General features: G+C 39.7%; 1 protein-coding gene across 2 annotated transcripts in view; it reads left to right on the top strand.

Moving 5' to 3' along the window:
• The window catches only part of LOC117408586 (zinc finger and BTB domain-containing protein 5-like), a 30,007-nt gene extending 15,237 nt beyond the window's left edge, over window positions 1–14,770 (top strand). For both annotated transcript variants that reach the window (XM_034013709.3, XM_034013708.3), the window contains one exon: window positions 9,253–14,770. In XM_034013709.3, coding sequence (XP_033869600.3) covers window positions 9,256–11,412 — 2,157 coding nt within the window. In that variant the 5' untranslated portion in view covers window positions 9,253–9,255 and the 3' untranslated portion in view covers window positions 11,413–14,770. The remainder of the gene's footprint in view (window positions 1–9,252) is intronic.
• The last annotated feature ends 362 nt before the right edge of the window (window positions 14,771–15,132 follow it).

A 15,132-nucleotide genomic window follows, 5' to 3' on the forward strand; every position in this document is an offset into this window, starting at 1 on the left:
AAATTCCTGAAGACCTCTGGAAAAAAGTTATTGATGCCTATCAGTCTGGAAAGGGTTACAAAGCCATTTCTAAGTCTCTGGGGCTCCACCGAACCACAGTCAGAGCCATATTGTCCAAATGGAGAAAATTTGGGACAGTAGTGAATCTTCCCAGGAGTGGCCGTCCTGCCAAAATCTCTCCAGGAGCAAGGCATAAAATCGTCCAGGAAATCACAAAGAACCCTAGAACAACATCCAGGGATCTGCAGGCCTTTCTCGCCTCGGCTAAGGTCAGTGTTCTTGACTCCACCATCAGAAAGACACTGGGCAAAAATGGGATTCATGGCAGAGTAGCAAGACGGAAACCATTGCTCACTAAGAAGAACATGAATGCTCGTCTCAAGTTTGCCAAAAAGCACCTGGATGATCCTGAAGAGTTCTGGAACAATGTTCTATGGACAGATGAGTCAAAAGTGGAACTTTTTGGCTGACAATGGGCCCCGTTATGTCTGGCGAAAACCAAACACTGCATTCCACAGTAAGAACCTCATACCAACGGTCAAGCATGGTGATGGTAGTGTCATGGTTTGGGGATGCTTTGCTGCATCAGGACCTGGACGCCTTGCCATCATTGAAAGAACCATGAATTCTGCTCTGTATCAGAGAATTCTACAGGAGAATGTCAGGCCATCCATCCGTGAGCTGAAGCTGAAGCACAGCTGGGTCATGCAGCAAGACAATGATCCAAAACACACAAGCAAGTCTACATCAGAATGGTTGAAGAACAAGAAATTTAAAGTTTTGGAATGGCCTAGTCAAAGTCCAGACCTAAACCCCATTGAGATGTTGTGGCAGGACCTGAAACGAGCAGTTCATGCTCGAAAACCCACAAATGTCACTGAGTTGAAGCAGTTCTGCATGGAGGAGTGGGCCAAAATTCCTCCACGGCGCTGTGAGAGACTAAGCAATAACTACAGGAAGCGTTTGGTTGCAGTTATTGCTGCTAAAGGTGGCGTAACCAGTTATTGAGTCTAAGGGGGTGATTTACTTTTTCACACGTGGGCATTGGGTGTTGCATAACTTTCTTTAATAAATAAATGAAATATGTATCAAATTGTGTTTTGTTCACTCAGGGTCTCTTTTATCTAATTAGGTTTTGGTCGAAGATGTGATAACATTCAGTATCAAAAATATTCAGAAATATATATATATATATATACAGCTCTGGAAAAAATTAAGAGACTACTGCAAAATTATCAGTTTCTCTGGTTTTACTATTTATAGGTATGTGTTTGGGTAAAATGAACATTTTTGTTTTATTCTATAAACTATTGACAATATTTCTCCCAAATTCCAAATAAAAATATTGTCATTTCGACCATTTATTTGCAGAAAATGACAACTGGTCAAAATAACAAAAAAAGATGCAGTGTTGTCAGACCTCGAATAATGCAAAGTAAATAAGTTCATATTCATTTTTAAACAACACAATACTAATGTTTTAACTTAGGAAGAGTTCAGAAATATTTGGTGGAATAACCCTGATTTTCAAGCACAGCTTTCATGCGTCTTGGCTTGCTCTCCACCAGTCTTTCACATTGATGTTGGGTGACTTTATGCCACTCCTGGCGCAAAAATTCAAGCAGCTCGGCTTTGTTTGATGGCTTGTGACCATCCATCTTCCTCTTGATCACATTCCAGAGGTTTTCAATGGGGTTCAGGTCTGGAGATTGGGCTGGCCATGACAGGGTCTTGATCTGGTGGTCCTCCATCCACACCTTGATTGACCTGGCTGCGTGGCATGGAGCATTGTCCTGCTGGAAAAACCAGTCCTCAGAGTTGGGGAACATTGTCAGAGCAGAAGGAAGAAAGTTTTCTTCCAGGACAACCTTGTACTTGGTTCGATTCATGCCAAAGCTGCCCGATTCCAGCCTTGCTGAAGCACCCCCAGATCATCACCGATCCTCCACCACATTTCACAGTGGGTGCGAGACACTGTGGCTTGTAGGCCTCTCCAGGTCTCCGTCTAACCATTAGACGACCAGGTGTTGGGCAAGCTGAAAATTGGACTCATCTGGGGGTGCTTCAGCAAGGCTGGAATCGGGCAGATTTGTCTTTGTGAAGGACGCATGAATCTAGACTGATTCTCAGAGCCAGCATTGCATGATATAATAAATATAAGTTTATATAAAGTAATGTTAATTAGAATTAATACAGATTCAAAGATAGAAGTAGAGATGATGTCACAATATATAGAACACCATTACATCATGTAAGAATAAATCATGGATTTGAATGTAAACAATAACAAGTAGTTGTCATGCCGTCAAAAACCTATAAATACCTCTAATGTTTTGATTCAAACACAGGCTCCCTTGAGAAAGATATGTACAACATATCGAAACATTGGGCAGCTGGCTCTTTGAGCTAATATATATATATATATATATATATATATATATATATATATATATATATATATATATATATATATATATATATATATAATCTATATGTGTGTGTGTGTATGTATGTATGTATGTATGTGTGTGTGTATATATATATATATATAATATAATGTATGTATGTAGTGGACAAAAAATGGAAACACCTGGGTAAATGAGGGTGTGGCTCATGCGTTAATTAAGCAAATAACATCCCAGCATTCTTAGGGTCATGTATTAAAATGCTGGACAGGCCTGGTTGCCTATAATTATGGCTAGCATGGCTGCAAGAGGAGACCTCAGTGACTTTGAAAGAGGGGTGATTGTTGGGGCATGTTTGGCAGGAGCTTCAGTGACCAAGACAGCTCAACTTGCTGATGTTTCACAAGCAACAGTGTTTAAGGTGATGTCGGCATGGAGTTCCGAGGGAAAGACATCATCAGCAAAGGGCAACAGTGGGTGGAATTGCATACTCCAGGATTGTGATAATCTGTGCATTAATTCAAACTGCAAGGTAAAACGGGCGAGCAACTGCAGATCAATTGATTGAAAATTTCAACCTGGGGCGCGAGCAGCCAGTTTCATCAAAAACGGTCCGCCAAGAACTCCACAGATGTTTTGTAAAGCTTATTATATCTAATCATAAACGTGTAATCCATCTCCTCAAATAGAATTGCTGGCCCAACACCCTATTAAGTGACTTTACATTGGTGTTTCCATTTTTTTGTCCACTACCTGTGTGTGTATTTTATATATATATATATATATATATATATATATATATATATATATATATAATATATATATATATATATATATATAAATATAAAATTACATAAATTATTAATACTCACTTCCGACAGCTGGCAACAAACAGAATATAGTGAAAAATAATCTCATGTTTGGGTGTTCCGCAACTTATGAATCAGACACTTTAAAAAGTTTGTTAAATGAAAACATGTAAATGTGAACTTTATTTAAAGTTTTTGCTGTGTCTGCAAAATAATGCGTTTATCATAGATATTATAATAAACATTATAGATTTAACCCTCTTATAAAATAGCTTGGATTAATTAAGTACTATAATTGGCTTAACAAGATCGCATCATAGACCAACTTACCTGATCTATTAATATTACGACTCCTTAATAGTAACAATTATCTAAACTGTGTTTCTGTAGGTAAAAATGTCAACATACAACTGAAACAGGATTTAAATCACCCAACAACATCTCTGTCACTAAGAATTACAGAAAAAATGGAAAATATACTGTGGTATTTATTTAGTCAGAGAATAGAACAAAGAAATCTGAGGTAAGCAGTAACACTATTCAAAAGCCATCTGAGAAATCACCATGCAAGTCTCACTCAGCATGTAATATATATGTAGCAAAGGCATCTACTTATTAAACTAAAATCACATAACAAAATTGACTAGTGAGTATGTGATGTTTAAATTAGACACAACAGATACATCTCACCACTACCCTCTGATTTCAGAAACATATTTAAAACAACATTAAAATCTCTCCTGGTCTCTTCTGACACAACCATTCGGCTTTTAAACAAGGTCGGTTTCAGTATAGAATTCTATCGTGCTCGCCGCGGACGAGAAGGACTGCAGCACTGCGCAAACTGACACGGAAGTCGTTTAGTCCACATATCATCTAATGCTGGTTTACAATGTAGGGACATTATGCCGGTTACCGGCCATCGATGTGAAAGCAGCCTCTGAAGTTATTGGTCCGCTTCTCTTGAATACCGCAAAACCTGAGTAGGATCATTTCCTAGCCGCTGTTTAAGCAATACAGAGAGACAACTGGGGGTGGAGTTGAAACGCCAGCACAGGCGTGCAGGATTTATTCACAAAACAGAAACGAAAGTAAATAAAGGTGGTCGTGTGACGTTACCACCATGGTAACGCACAGAGAACACATACACCAAGCTGAACAAAAATACGAAAATAAAACACAGTACAAAAACTACAAATAAAAGGTGCCCCAGAGGGCGAGCGCTAGCCTTATAAAACGAGGCGTCCTGCTCCAGGAACCGGCTACACTACGTAACCCTCGCTATACATCACATGGGATCACTATCCCCTAAACTAACCTATTGATGAGCCGGTATTCATACAACGACTCGTGATGCTTCATACGGCCTTGGCTGGGCATTGCCTTCACAAGCACCGCTTGCAGTCTCAGGGTTGCGTAGCTGTCGTTCCTGCAGAACGGACCCTCTTCTCCCAAGTATACGCCGCTCCCCTCTGGCATGGCATTGCAGTCGCCCAGAGCCATCTCCCACGGATGTTTTTAAACTGACAGACACTCGGTCAAGACCTGCCCACCTGCTGATTTGAGGTCCAGCACAGCCAATCTCTTGCTGCCCTTCCCCTCAACTAAACCTAGCAGGCAGCAAGTCTCAATCGAGCGCCCGTCTGTAAACAATAATTCAATCATACAAATCAACTCCAAAACGATACACAATAAACCCATTTCCCCATACAAATTATACCAACACTAATTTACACATATGCAGGGCAATCGCCCTGCTACAACGTTTCACTAATACATAACGTTAACTTACTGTGTTGAAGTAAGGATGTCCACATTTAGGATTCAGGCAATGTAGAACTCATCCGAGAACTGTGAGAAGTAACAGATTTCATTTTACAGCCATTACTGCCCGTGTATCTATCACACTACAGTTCATGTGTGTGTTGTTTTTTTTCTGCCCACACCATCGTATGACTGTAGCGTACTGTAGTAATTAGTCTCGGCATACATTATTTACATTTTTTCCTAAGATGAAACATTCATCATGGTACTCTAATTAAGGTTTGATATTTATGTAGTGTAACAGCAGCGGGATGTGTGAGACAGCAGGGAGGGGGTTAAAGCCTCCCTGAAGAGAAAAACATGTAAAAATGCACCTTTGTTTAGTTGTTTTGGTTTATTGTTTAATTGTTTTGCGTTTCTATTAGTTTTTGTTAATTGTTTTATTGTTTAATTTAACTGTTTTATTATTTAATTATCCCCTACACCTGGGCAGTAATTAGGAATTGGGACCAGGGCAGGGTATAAGAGAGGATCAGTTAATCTGATGGAGGCTGCTGAGTAGAAGGAGGCAGAAGTGAGGTGCTCTGCTTCCGAGCAGTCCTGAGAAGTGAGTGCTGTGTTAAGCCCGCGTGGTTTTTGTGTATGGTGGTGTCAGGTAAACGGCTTAGTCGTCATGCGAGTTAGTCAGGGAATAACCTGTTTAGTTAGCGCTACAAAACGGAGTTAGGTTTTGTTTTGTGTTTGTTTGTTTTATTTTTGTGTTTATTAAAAATATAGCGCGTCAGCGCGAGAAAATCCATTTCTGTGTACTGGGTCGTATTTTTAAAGGGGCACGAACCCGTGAGTGATGCGAGACTTCCACAGTAGCTATAATAATAATGTTAATCATAATAGTAATAATAATAATTAACCAGTAGTTGTACACAAGAGACATTAATATGCATTAGTAGAAGCATAACTGTACAGCAGTTTTGTATTTACAATAACTTTTTCAGTTCATCACTGAATAAAACGATAACCCCATAAAAACTGGCAACGCCATATTACTGCTTTGTTTGGGCTTGTGGTCGTTAAGCCTGTTGCTAGCAAATAACACATTGATGCAAATGGAGTGTATTATGTAGTGCACACAATTGCTGACTGGTCAGTTGCAATGTCTTTGCACACTGTCTGCCTTCTGAAAGATGTTTTCTTTATGTAGAAAGAGTAGTGAATGATTGACATTATTTCAAGTATGTTGCCAAAAAAATTAAATAATAATCTTCTAAATAGGTCTTCGGGGGTGTTTTTTAGGTTGTTATCAGTTAAAACCAAAAACTTCAAGCCCTACTGATACAGGTAGGTCTCCCTTTGTCAAATTGTGTTACTTGCCGTTTTATGACCTCATTACACCATTCCCTACCTGCATGATATTGTAGGATACTAAAATGTGATCGTTCTACATTAATAAAATAAAATGCTTCCTTATGTGAAATTCAATTTTAGATATAACGTTTAAATTAGCATTTGTATGGGCAGAAAGTTACTTCAATACAACAACTTTTTATGACACTGAAGTTCTACTAAAACAGTAAGCACTTGTTTATTGTCTCATTCTGCTTCATGGTTAATCTATGCAGCTGATGATTACAATGAAAAGCTGTTTATAATTTTAGATATTTTGCAAGCACATTGAATTAAGTGAATTCAGGTTTTTCTACTACCATCATGTCAGCTGCATTTAAATGTCATTATTATGTATTTATTTATTTTACTCGGTTGCACATTGCTCTGGCTACTGGTGTCATGGTAGGTATACACTTCCTAATTACAGTCCCGTGTATTTCTATGCTTCCTGCTTTGTGTTCTTTAAATGGTCAGTTTGAGAAATAAACTCCCTTTTCCGTACAATAGCTGACCGCTGACAGATAATGACCTGTTTTTCATTATGGTAATGTGTGTCTCTCTCTCTCACTCACACACCTACATACATTCATAATATATGTATATACATATATAATGTCTGTGCCGATATTTATTTTTTGAAAACAAGACCTGACAGCCCCACACTACTTTTTAATTATTATACAAAATATTTACAGAATACTTAAACTGATGCTGTAATCATGATTAGTTTATTATTAATAGCGTTATCATTAATTATACTAAATCACGTTTATTTACAGTGAAGGTAACCTATAATGTGTCGCTTATAAAGTCAGCAGAAACATGTTTTCCCTTTTGTTAATAAAAAGGTGATTTGGTATAGTTTTAATTATACGCTATTAATAATAAATAAATCATGCAACATGGTCCTAATAGCAGTGAAGTATTCTGTAAACATTTTGTCTAATAGTTAAAAAGGGCAATATGGGGCTTGCTTTCAAAAGCTATCGCTACGGACATGAACGGAATACCTAATGTGATCAAGATCGTATTTGTAATATTGCCAGACTCCCCCCTCACTGTATGTACAGTGTACACTCTCACCTTCACACGTCTGTATGCACATATTATAACATCTTATGATACTGTAAGTGTTCAGTGGCTACTTCTGTTCCTGTTGAGTTTATTGCAGAGGTGAGCAAACAGTAACAGAGAAAATGCATGAGAAGAGGAATTCCTCAAACAATTAATTATGAACAAATTGTGTATTGGGTTGGAAAGTTCTATCATAATTTTAAATGCTTAATAAATGTATAATGAAGTGTTACATACATGGTATACATGTATAATAACTAACAACTACAAACACAAATGACACTTCAAACTTTTTATAGCCTACAATCATACATACTAAAATAAATACAAAAGTAGATGTCAACATAAGAAAATAAATTCCAATCAAGATAGGCGAGATGCAGACCCTTTTTCAATAGCTTATACTGTTTCAATTGTTTGAGATTCAAACACGATGATCAGCGTTATTGAAACTCCTCTGGCACAATGTTTAATTGGGTTGAGTTAACTAGGGGGCAATAACTTTTTCACACCTGAAGATTGCATGTTTGATTACCTTGCACACAAAACAAATGAAAGAAGCACCAAACTTTCTTCTCTCAGACTCCCTCTATATACTACTACAACACACAAAAAAATCTGACCAAACACAATGTGAAAAATGTAGAAAATAAGACAGGGGGGCAAATACTTTTTCACAGCACTGCGTCGAAATGGTGGCCTAAATCTATGCTGGCCCTGGGCTGCCTTTTCTTTTTTGAAGCGTCCACATGAGAAAAGGCAGCCCTGGGCCGCCTAAAATCGAAGTGTGAATGGGGTCCTAGTGATACAACAGCACAAATAAGCGATGTTAGTTAAGGGAAAGTTTAAATGAAAAAAAAAATAAAGAAAGAAGAAAAAAGATAAGATTGTCAGTCAAACTGGCTGGAGTTTAACCACTTCAACACCATGACGTACGTGCGTACGTCAACTGAAAACCCACTTACAGTACCATGCCGTACCTGTGTACGTCAAGTTTCCCATTCTATTCTATGATTGGTTTCTCAGTCTAGTGTTTCAGGTTTCATTCTCTAAAGCAGTGCTAGTACTGTGGAATGTGCAATGAAAGTTGGGGGAGGGTCAGGTGACATTTTTATCCAATTGCGTGTCATGTAGCAATTCCAGTCTGTAGCTGTGGGTGTTTAGAAGGCTGAGATATAATCGCAGGAAGCCATTCAGCTTTTACAAGTACATAAATATGTGTTTTAAATTATTATTTGTTGTTTTATAATTACTTTTACTTGTTTAGTTATATTTTATATAGTTTTTAGCGAAAGCTAAACATGGCAATGTACGTTGTCTTTCTATAATGAGCAGAGAACATAAGACTATTATTATTATTATTATTATTATTATTATTTATTTATTTCTTACATAGGTGAACGCTATAGCAAACGAAAGGGTGGGGCGGGGCTGGAGATGCCTAGTGAGTGCTTTGTTGATATGCAGGGCCATTTAAACCCGTTTGACTGAAAAAAAAAATACTTTTAAACAGCGCGTATAAAATTAACTGCGCGTGTGAAAATTAATTAGACCTGGACCGCAAAGGGTTAAGATACCCTGCAGTTCGACATGCTACCTAATATGGCAACCATTTTGTGGTGCTGTGACTTTTTTTTTTGTTTTTAAATTTTTTAAAGACAAAATGATTTGATGCTTCACATTTGGAATTCATCTGTTAAAAAGGCAGGTAGGCTTGACTTTGACATGGGTGAAATTCTGTGTACCTAAGATTTGATTAATTTGACTGGAACCATATTGGATCAAGCTGATGTGTCTTATTTCTCTTTTGGCAGGCCATGGATTTCCCAGGGCATTTTGACCAGATCTTCCAGCAGCTGAATTATCAGCGCCTACATGGGCAGTTGTGTGACTGTGTGATCGTGGTGGGGAGCCGTCACTTCAAGGCGCACCGCTCCGTGCTAGCAGCTTGTAGCACACATTTCCGGGCTCTCTTCACAGTGGCAGAGGGAGACACCAGCATGAACATGATCCAGCTGGACAGCGAGGTGGTGACGGCCGAGGCCTTCGCCGCCCTCATTGATATGATGTATACCTCCACACTGATGCTAGGTGAGAGCAACGTCATGGACGTGCTGCTAGCCGCCTCACATCTCCACCTCAACGCTGTGGTCAAGGCTTGCAAGCACTACCTGACCACCCGCACCCTGCCCATGTCCCCCCCTGGCAGCACCAATAGCGATCGGGCCCAGCAGGAACAGCAGGCTGCCAGCTCCCGGCTCCAGCGCTCCTTCCTGCTGCAGCAGCTGGGTCTCAGCCTGGTCAGCTCGGCGCTTGGAGGGCAGAACGGGGCTGAGGAAACCAATCCGATCCGGGGTGGAGGAGCAGGAGTGGTGGAACAGCGAGCATCCTTTCCCATACGGCGCTTCCACAAGAGGAAGCCCTCTTCTGCTGAGGACAGGTCCAGGCAGCGGCTGAGGCCTTCAGTTACAGCCGAGGAGTCCATGATGATGGGGGATGTTGGTGGTGTTGTAGTGGACACAGGAGCCCATGCTCGTGAATTCTTCTCCCCGGATTCCCTCAAGCTGGGCAATGGGCCAAAATTGGATGGAGGCCTTGGAAGCGTATCATCGGTGGACAATCCAGATGACACCACCATGCTGTTCGAGCAGCCCTATGGCACCCAAGAGGATGCCCAGCTGCCTAGCCAATCAGATGGTGGCAGCAACACAGGAATGACCCGGAATGACCAGGCGGCTGATGACGGCAGCTTCCAGGGTCAGGTCGCCCCTGAGGATGGAGGGAAGGATGTGGGAGTGCGGGGTGAAAAGGAAGAGGATGAGGAGCAGCACATGCATGTGGTGGTGAAGAGTGAACCCCTGAGTTCCCCAGAGCCCCAGGATGAGGTCAGTGATGTCACCTCGCAGGCTGAGGGCAGTGACCAGGTGGAGCACGGGCCTGATAAGATTGAGCTGAGTCCAGAGAGTAGCGACCGCAGCTTCTCAGATCCTCAGTCCACTACCGACCGTGTGGGGGACATACATCTACTGGATGCTCCTGGTGGAGGAGGGAACAGCGGAGGAGGAGGTCCCTCCAGCAATGGCAACCTAGATGACAAGCAGACCTTCAACATCTCCAGCTTCCTTAATAAAGGCAGGGCAGCTGGGGGAAACTACAGCCAAGGCACTAAAGACAACCTTCCCAACACCACCAGTGGGGATTGCCGCATGGAAGGGGATACAGCCTATCTCATAAGCCCCGAATCTGTCAACGGGCATTCCCACCACCACCACCCCAACCATCAGCACCTGTCAGAGGACAGCAACCCTTTCAGTGATTCCTCGGACGCTCACTTCCTGAGGCCAATGCAAGATGCAATGGGTCATGGCTACCGCGGGAGCGATCAGTTTGCATTGGACTTCCAGAGGTCCAGCCTGGGCCTACACTCCCTCTCCAGGTCTACCAAAGGAGTGGAAGGAGGTGGAGGTGGGATGCCAGCAAACATGGGTTTTCCAGGCTACCGTCGTATCGCCCCTAAGATGCCAGTGATGAGTGCCTCGATGCGAATGGATGGGACTCCGCTGCAGGATGCGTCATCTTCCTCGTCTTCCTTTGGAAGTGTTGGAGGAGGCAGCAGCTCCAACATGCTGCTCAACAGGGCAGCTTCCTTGGGTTACGATGGGGGTCAGCAGGTGGCGGCCCCTCCCCAGTTGACACGCGCCTCTGCTGACGTGCTGTCTAAATGTAAGAAAGCACTCTCGGAGCACAATGTATTAGTGGTAGAAGGGGCACGCAAATACGCCTGCAAAATTTGTTGCAAAACTTTCCTAACCCTGACAGATTGCAAGAAGCACATCCGTGTGCACACAGGGGAAAAACCCTACGCTTGCCTCAAATGTGGCAAGCGCTTCAGTCAGTCCAGCCACCTCTACAAGCACTCGAAGACCACATGCCTGCGGTGGCAGAACAGCAACTTGCCCAACACTCTGCTCTAACACCCTGTCTAACCTTCAACTCACAGTCTTCAACTCAAACTGGACCTACTTGCCCAAAACATAAGCACAGGTGGATGGCTTTTACTTTCAGGGTTATCATGGACCTAAACCAAAATGGCTAGTAGTGACAGTTTCCAAACCAGTAGTTATAGTAGACAGCATAATAGAATAATCCTAACCTTGAAAGGTACAATTAAAGCTGTCAATGTTTATTTTATTGTTTTTAAGATGCCAATAGTTTGTTGTGTAGTACTTTTATTTTTTATTTTGTTCCCACTAACACTGTAATATAAGCTGTCAAATCAAACATGACCCTGGTTAACATCTGCATTTGAATCTTGAATTTAAAATATAAATAAATAAATAACATACACACTAATAATATTGAACCATTTCAGTGAGATTATATATATATATATATATATATATTTTTTTTTTTTTAAACAACCACGGATTGATTTCATGGACTATTTCTCGTGTCCAAGTGGATTGTTTTCATTTTTACTTTTTTATAAATATCTTTAAGATCCTGTCTTACATGATCATTTTTGTTTTGTTTGCCAGTACATTTTGCACAGTATATTGTCTGGAGGGAGGGATGGAGCCCTCTTTAGGAATGAACAGGTAATGGAAGGTGCTGCTTCATTTTAACAAGCTTTTTTACAGCAGCAAATGTTTAGAAGCGACACTGCACAACAAACAGGGTAGTCGTCATAGCCTGCATTGCAGCCAGTGGTGACTGTTACGAATTAAAAACTAACTTAAAAAAAGGCACTCCAAAATAAAATAAAAAAATGCTTGTGGTGAACTGCTTTTTGAAGTGAAGTAAATTACAATATAAATAATGCACACTTTCATAGTCTTTGCAATAGTATACCTTTTAATCAGTTACAAAATGTATATGGACTAGTGACGTTATCGTTTGTGTGTGCTTTTTGTAGCAGTATTTTACTGCAGCTGAATTATAAATGAAGATAAGAAGAGTTGCATTTCATTTATTAAACTGTGTGAAATCTCAAAGGAGGGTTTGGTCTTGAAATAATTGTGCTTATCAAATGTCCATCTGCAGTAAAGGGTCTTAAGGGCAAAGATCTCACGATTTAAAAATATATATATATAATTCTGAAACAATTACCCCCTTATATAGTAGTCCATCTGCAATACAAGTGCAAACCACAGACTATAACAGTTTGTTTTAGCATGGCAAGTGTTTCCCCATTTAAACTAATGCAACTTTGTCTGCTGCAGGTTTACTCTTACCTACCTCGGGTTGCAAGTAATCGGCTGCCTGGTCAGGCACGCAACATGGCTACAACCCTTCTGCTTACATCTGTTTTGTGTTAGTGTGCACAGTTAACATTGCTGCTAACATTTTTATACTGTATGTGTAGATTATGCACATCGGGTAACAAAACCATAGATATGTGTATATATTTACAGCCTAATCTGTACAAAAAGACTGGAATGGTCACAGACCTGACCTGTCCAGATACCTATTTTTAGATCAGTCTGTTTCAAATTGTCATACCAATGTTAATTTAGGCTCTTTGAAATATAACATCCACAGTGGAGATCTGGAGCAAATCTGGTTATGGACTTGCTGGGAAATGCATGTTAGACATGAAAGTGCTAAAGGGCATTGCAAAAAACCTTGAGTTTTCACTTTCATTTTGCAATTACTGCAGTGCAAGGTTTTATGTTCCAAACATGTTGAGATTTACCAAATCATAGCTAATGTGAAACCAATTGTTTTGTGCGTGTTTATTACCAAAAAAAAAATAATAATAATCTGCAATATTACATATAAAATAAAAGGCCAAATTGAGTCTGTTTCAGTGTTTTTGATGGCCCTGCTGTTTTGGCCTCATCCTGTTTACGTTTCCTTGCATTCTATTTGTTTAGCACTTCCCATATGTTATATAATGGTCTACCTACAAGTGTAATATACAGCCTTGCTGCATGAAGTACAAAACAGCATGTTACCATCAACGTGACATTTGTTTTTGCCAAACTCATTGACCCAATCTTTAGGGGTGATTTTTTATGTTTTCTGTACCTTTTGAACAGCTCTGAATACTGAAGTAAACTGAACATGAATACTGGAAGCAGTTTTATTAGATAGGTATGTTTTACGTAAATTTAAATCAAAATTGCGTGTGTTAATGTTTGTATATTATACGTGTATTGATTTGGTTATTATCAAACAGACAAAAAAAGCTTTGCACGTATGTTGCCCCTCCCCAAGTGTAAAACAAAAAAATCTCCAAAAACAAACATAGAAAATCTGTTGTTTATTTTGTTATTCAGCAGAAAACCGATTCCTAGGATCCCTGTTTATTACAGGTACAAACGTCACTGGAGTTTAATTTTTGGTGAATCTGGACCATTGTTTCTTCTTGAATTGAACTGCTGTGGCTGGAAAAAGGAAGTGTCCCTGATCAGTTTCAATCATAAGAAAACCCTGATTGTGTGAGATTGAGAACTGTTTTACTAGACTCCATTCATTCAGATATTTCTGTCCTCATTCTTGTCAATTATATTTCTTTCTACTATATTATATTACTTTCAATTCTACTTAAATGTTGACATTTATTGAACAACCCAACTTTGGTGGCTAAACAGTGCGCCACAGAGTGTTTTTGCGATGCTCTGACAATGTTGTGAGAATTATGAATCGCCCTGTATTTCATGGCCTGTATCATGCCAAGGTAACATTATAATGATTGATTAGTTTACTTACAATTTTGACTTGTTCAGTCTGTAAGGCATGGGTACTTAAACTATTATAAGCTCTGCAGCACAAAAACCCTACAAGCTTAGCAAGGAGAAAAGATCTGGATACTGTATTAATTTACATTTACAAGATCATCATTACTGCAGCATATGCTTTATTGAATTTGGACTTGATTTTTTATACCTTCAGTAAAAAGCCTAGTTTTCTGCTGTAAAAGTATTGTAAATAGCTTGGAAATTATAAAACTTCATTTCATCTGAGATTCTCACAAACACTGCACTTTTTGAGAAATCTACAAAGGTTAGTCTCTGTGTGGATGTCTGGGCAGTTGCTTGCTAAGGCTTCTTAATATAGATGACACACTGGGGCACCAACTTCTACATTTGTTGGGTATTTAAACTACTGATGCTCATTTACCATGTACCTTTTTTTCCCTGCTCAAGATTGATTTATTAAACTGTGAAATGCAGATTTTTTTATTTATGCAAAAAAAAAAAAAAAGTGTTAAGCGTACATAATATTTGATTGAACTGCAGACTGAATCCTGTGGATCCCCCTGCTCTGTTTTCTGTTACTTAATTTGTCAGTGTGATTTCTAAAATAAATATTAGACTTGTAATAAAAGTTTCTCCTCTTCCACTCAGGCAGGATTAGATGTTTTTGTATAAATACGTCTGGTTAAATCCTGCGTTTTATAAACATAAAAAAGCACAGTAAAACTATCGAAAAGCATTACAATTCTAACACAATAGAACGGTTTCTGATGCCTTCACAAATGCACTATGTCATTCTAGGGCACTAATTTAGGGTCTGCTTGGACACAGCTGTATACTGCGATGTTCCTGTGTTTTGAAGTCTTTCAGCCCCACCAGTGATTTTTTAACACTGCTAACTGACAACCCAAACCACTTCTGTTTTAGCATAAAAAATGTCAGTCAGTCCAGTGTGTTACTTCTCTTAAAAAATTTAAAAGTTATGTTAACTTG

Source organism: Acipenser ruthenus, chromosome 2 (genome assembly GCF_902713425.1).
Source record: "Acipenser ruthenus chromosome 2, fAciRut3.2 maternal haplotype, whole genome shotgun sequence".
Lineage (NCBI taxonomy): Eukaryota > Metazoa > Chordata > Actinopteri > Acipenseriformes > Acipenseridae > Acipenser > Acipenser ruthenus.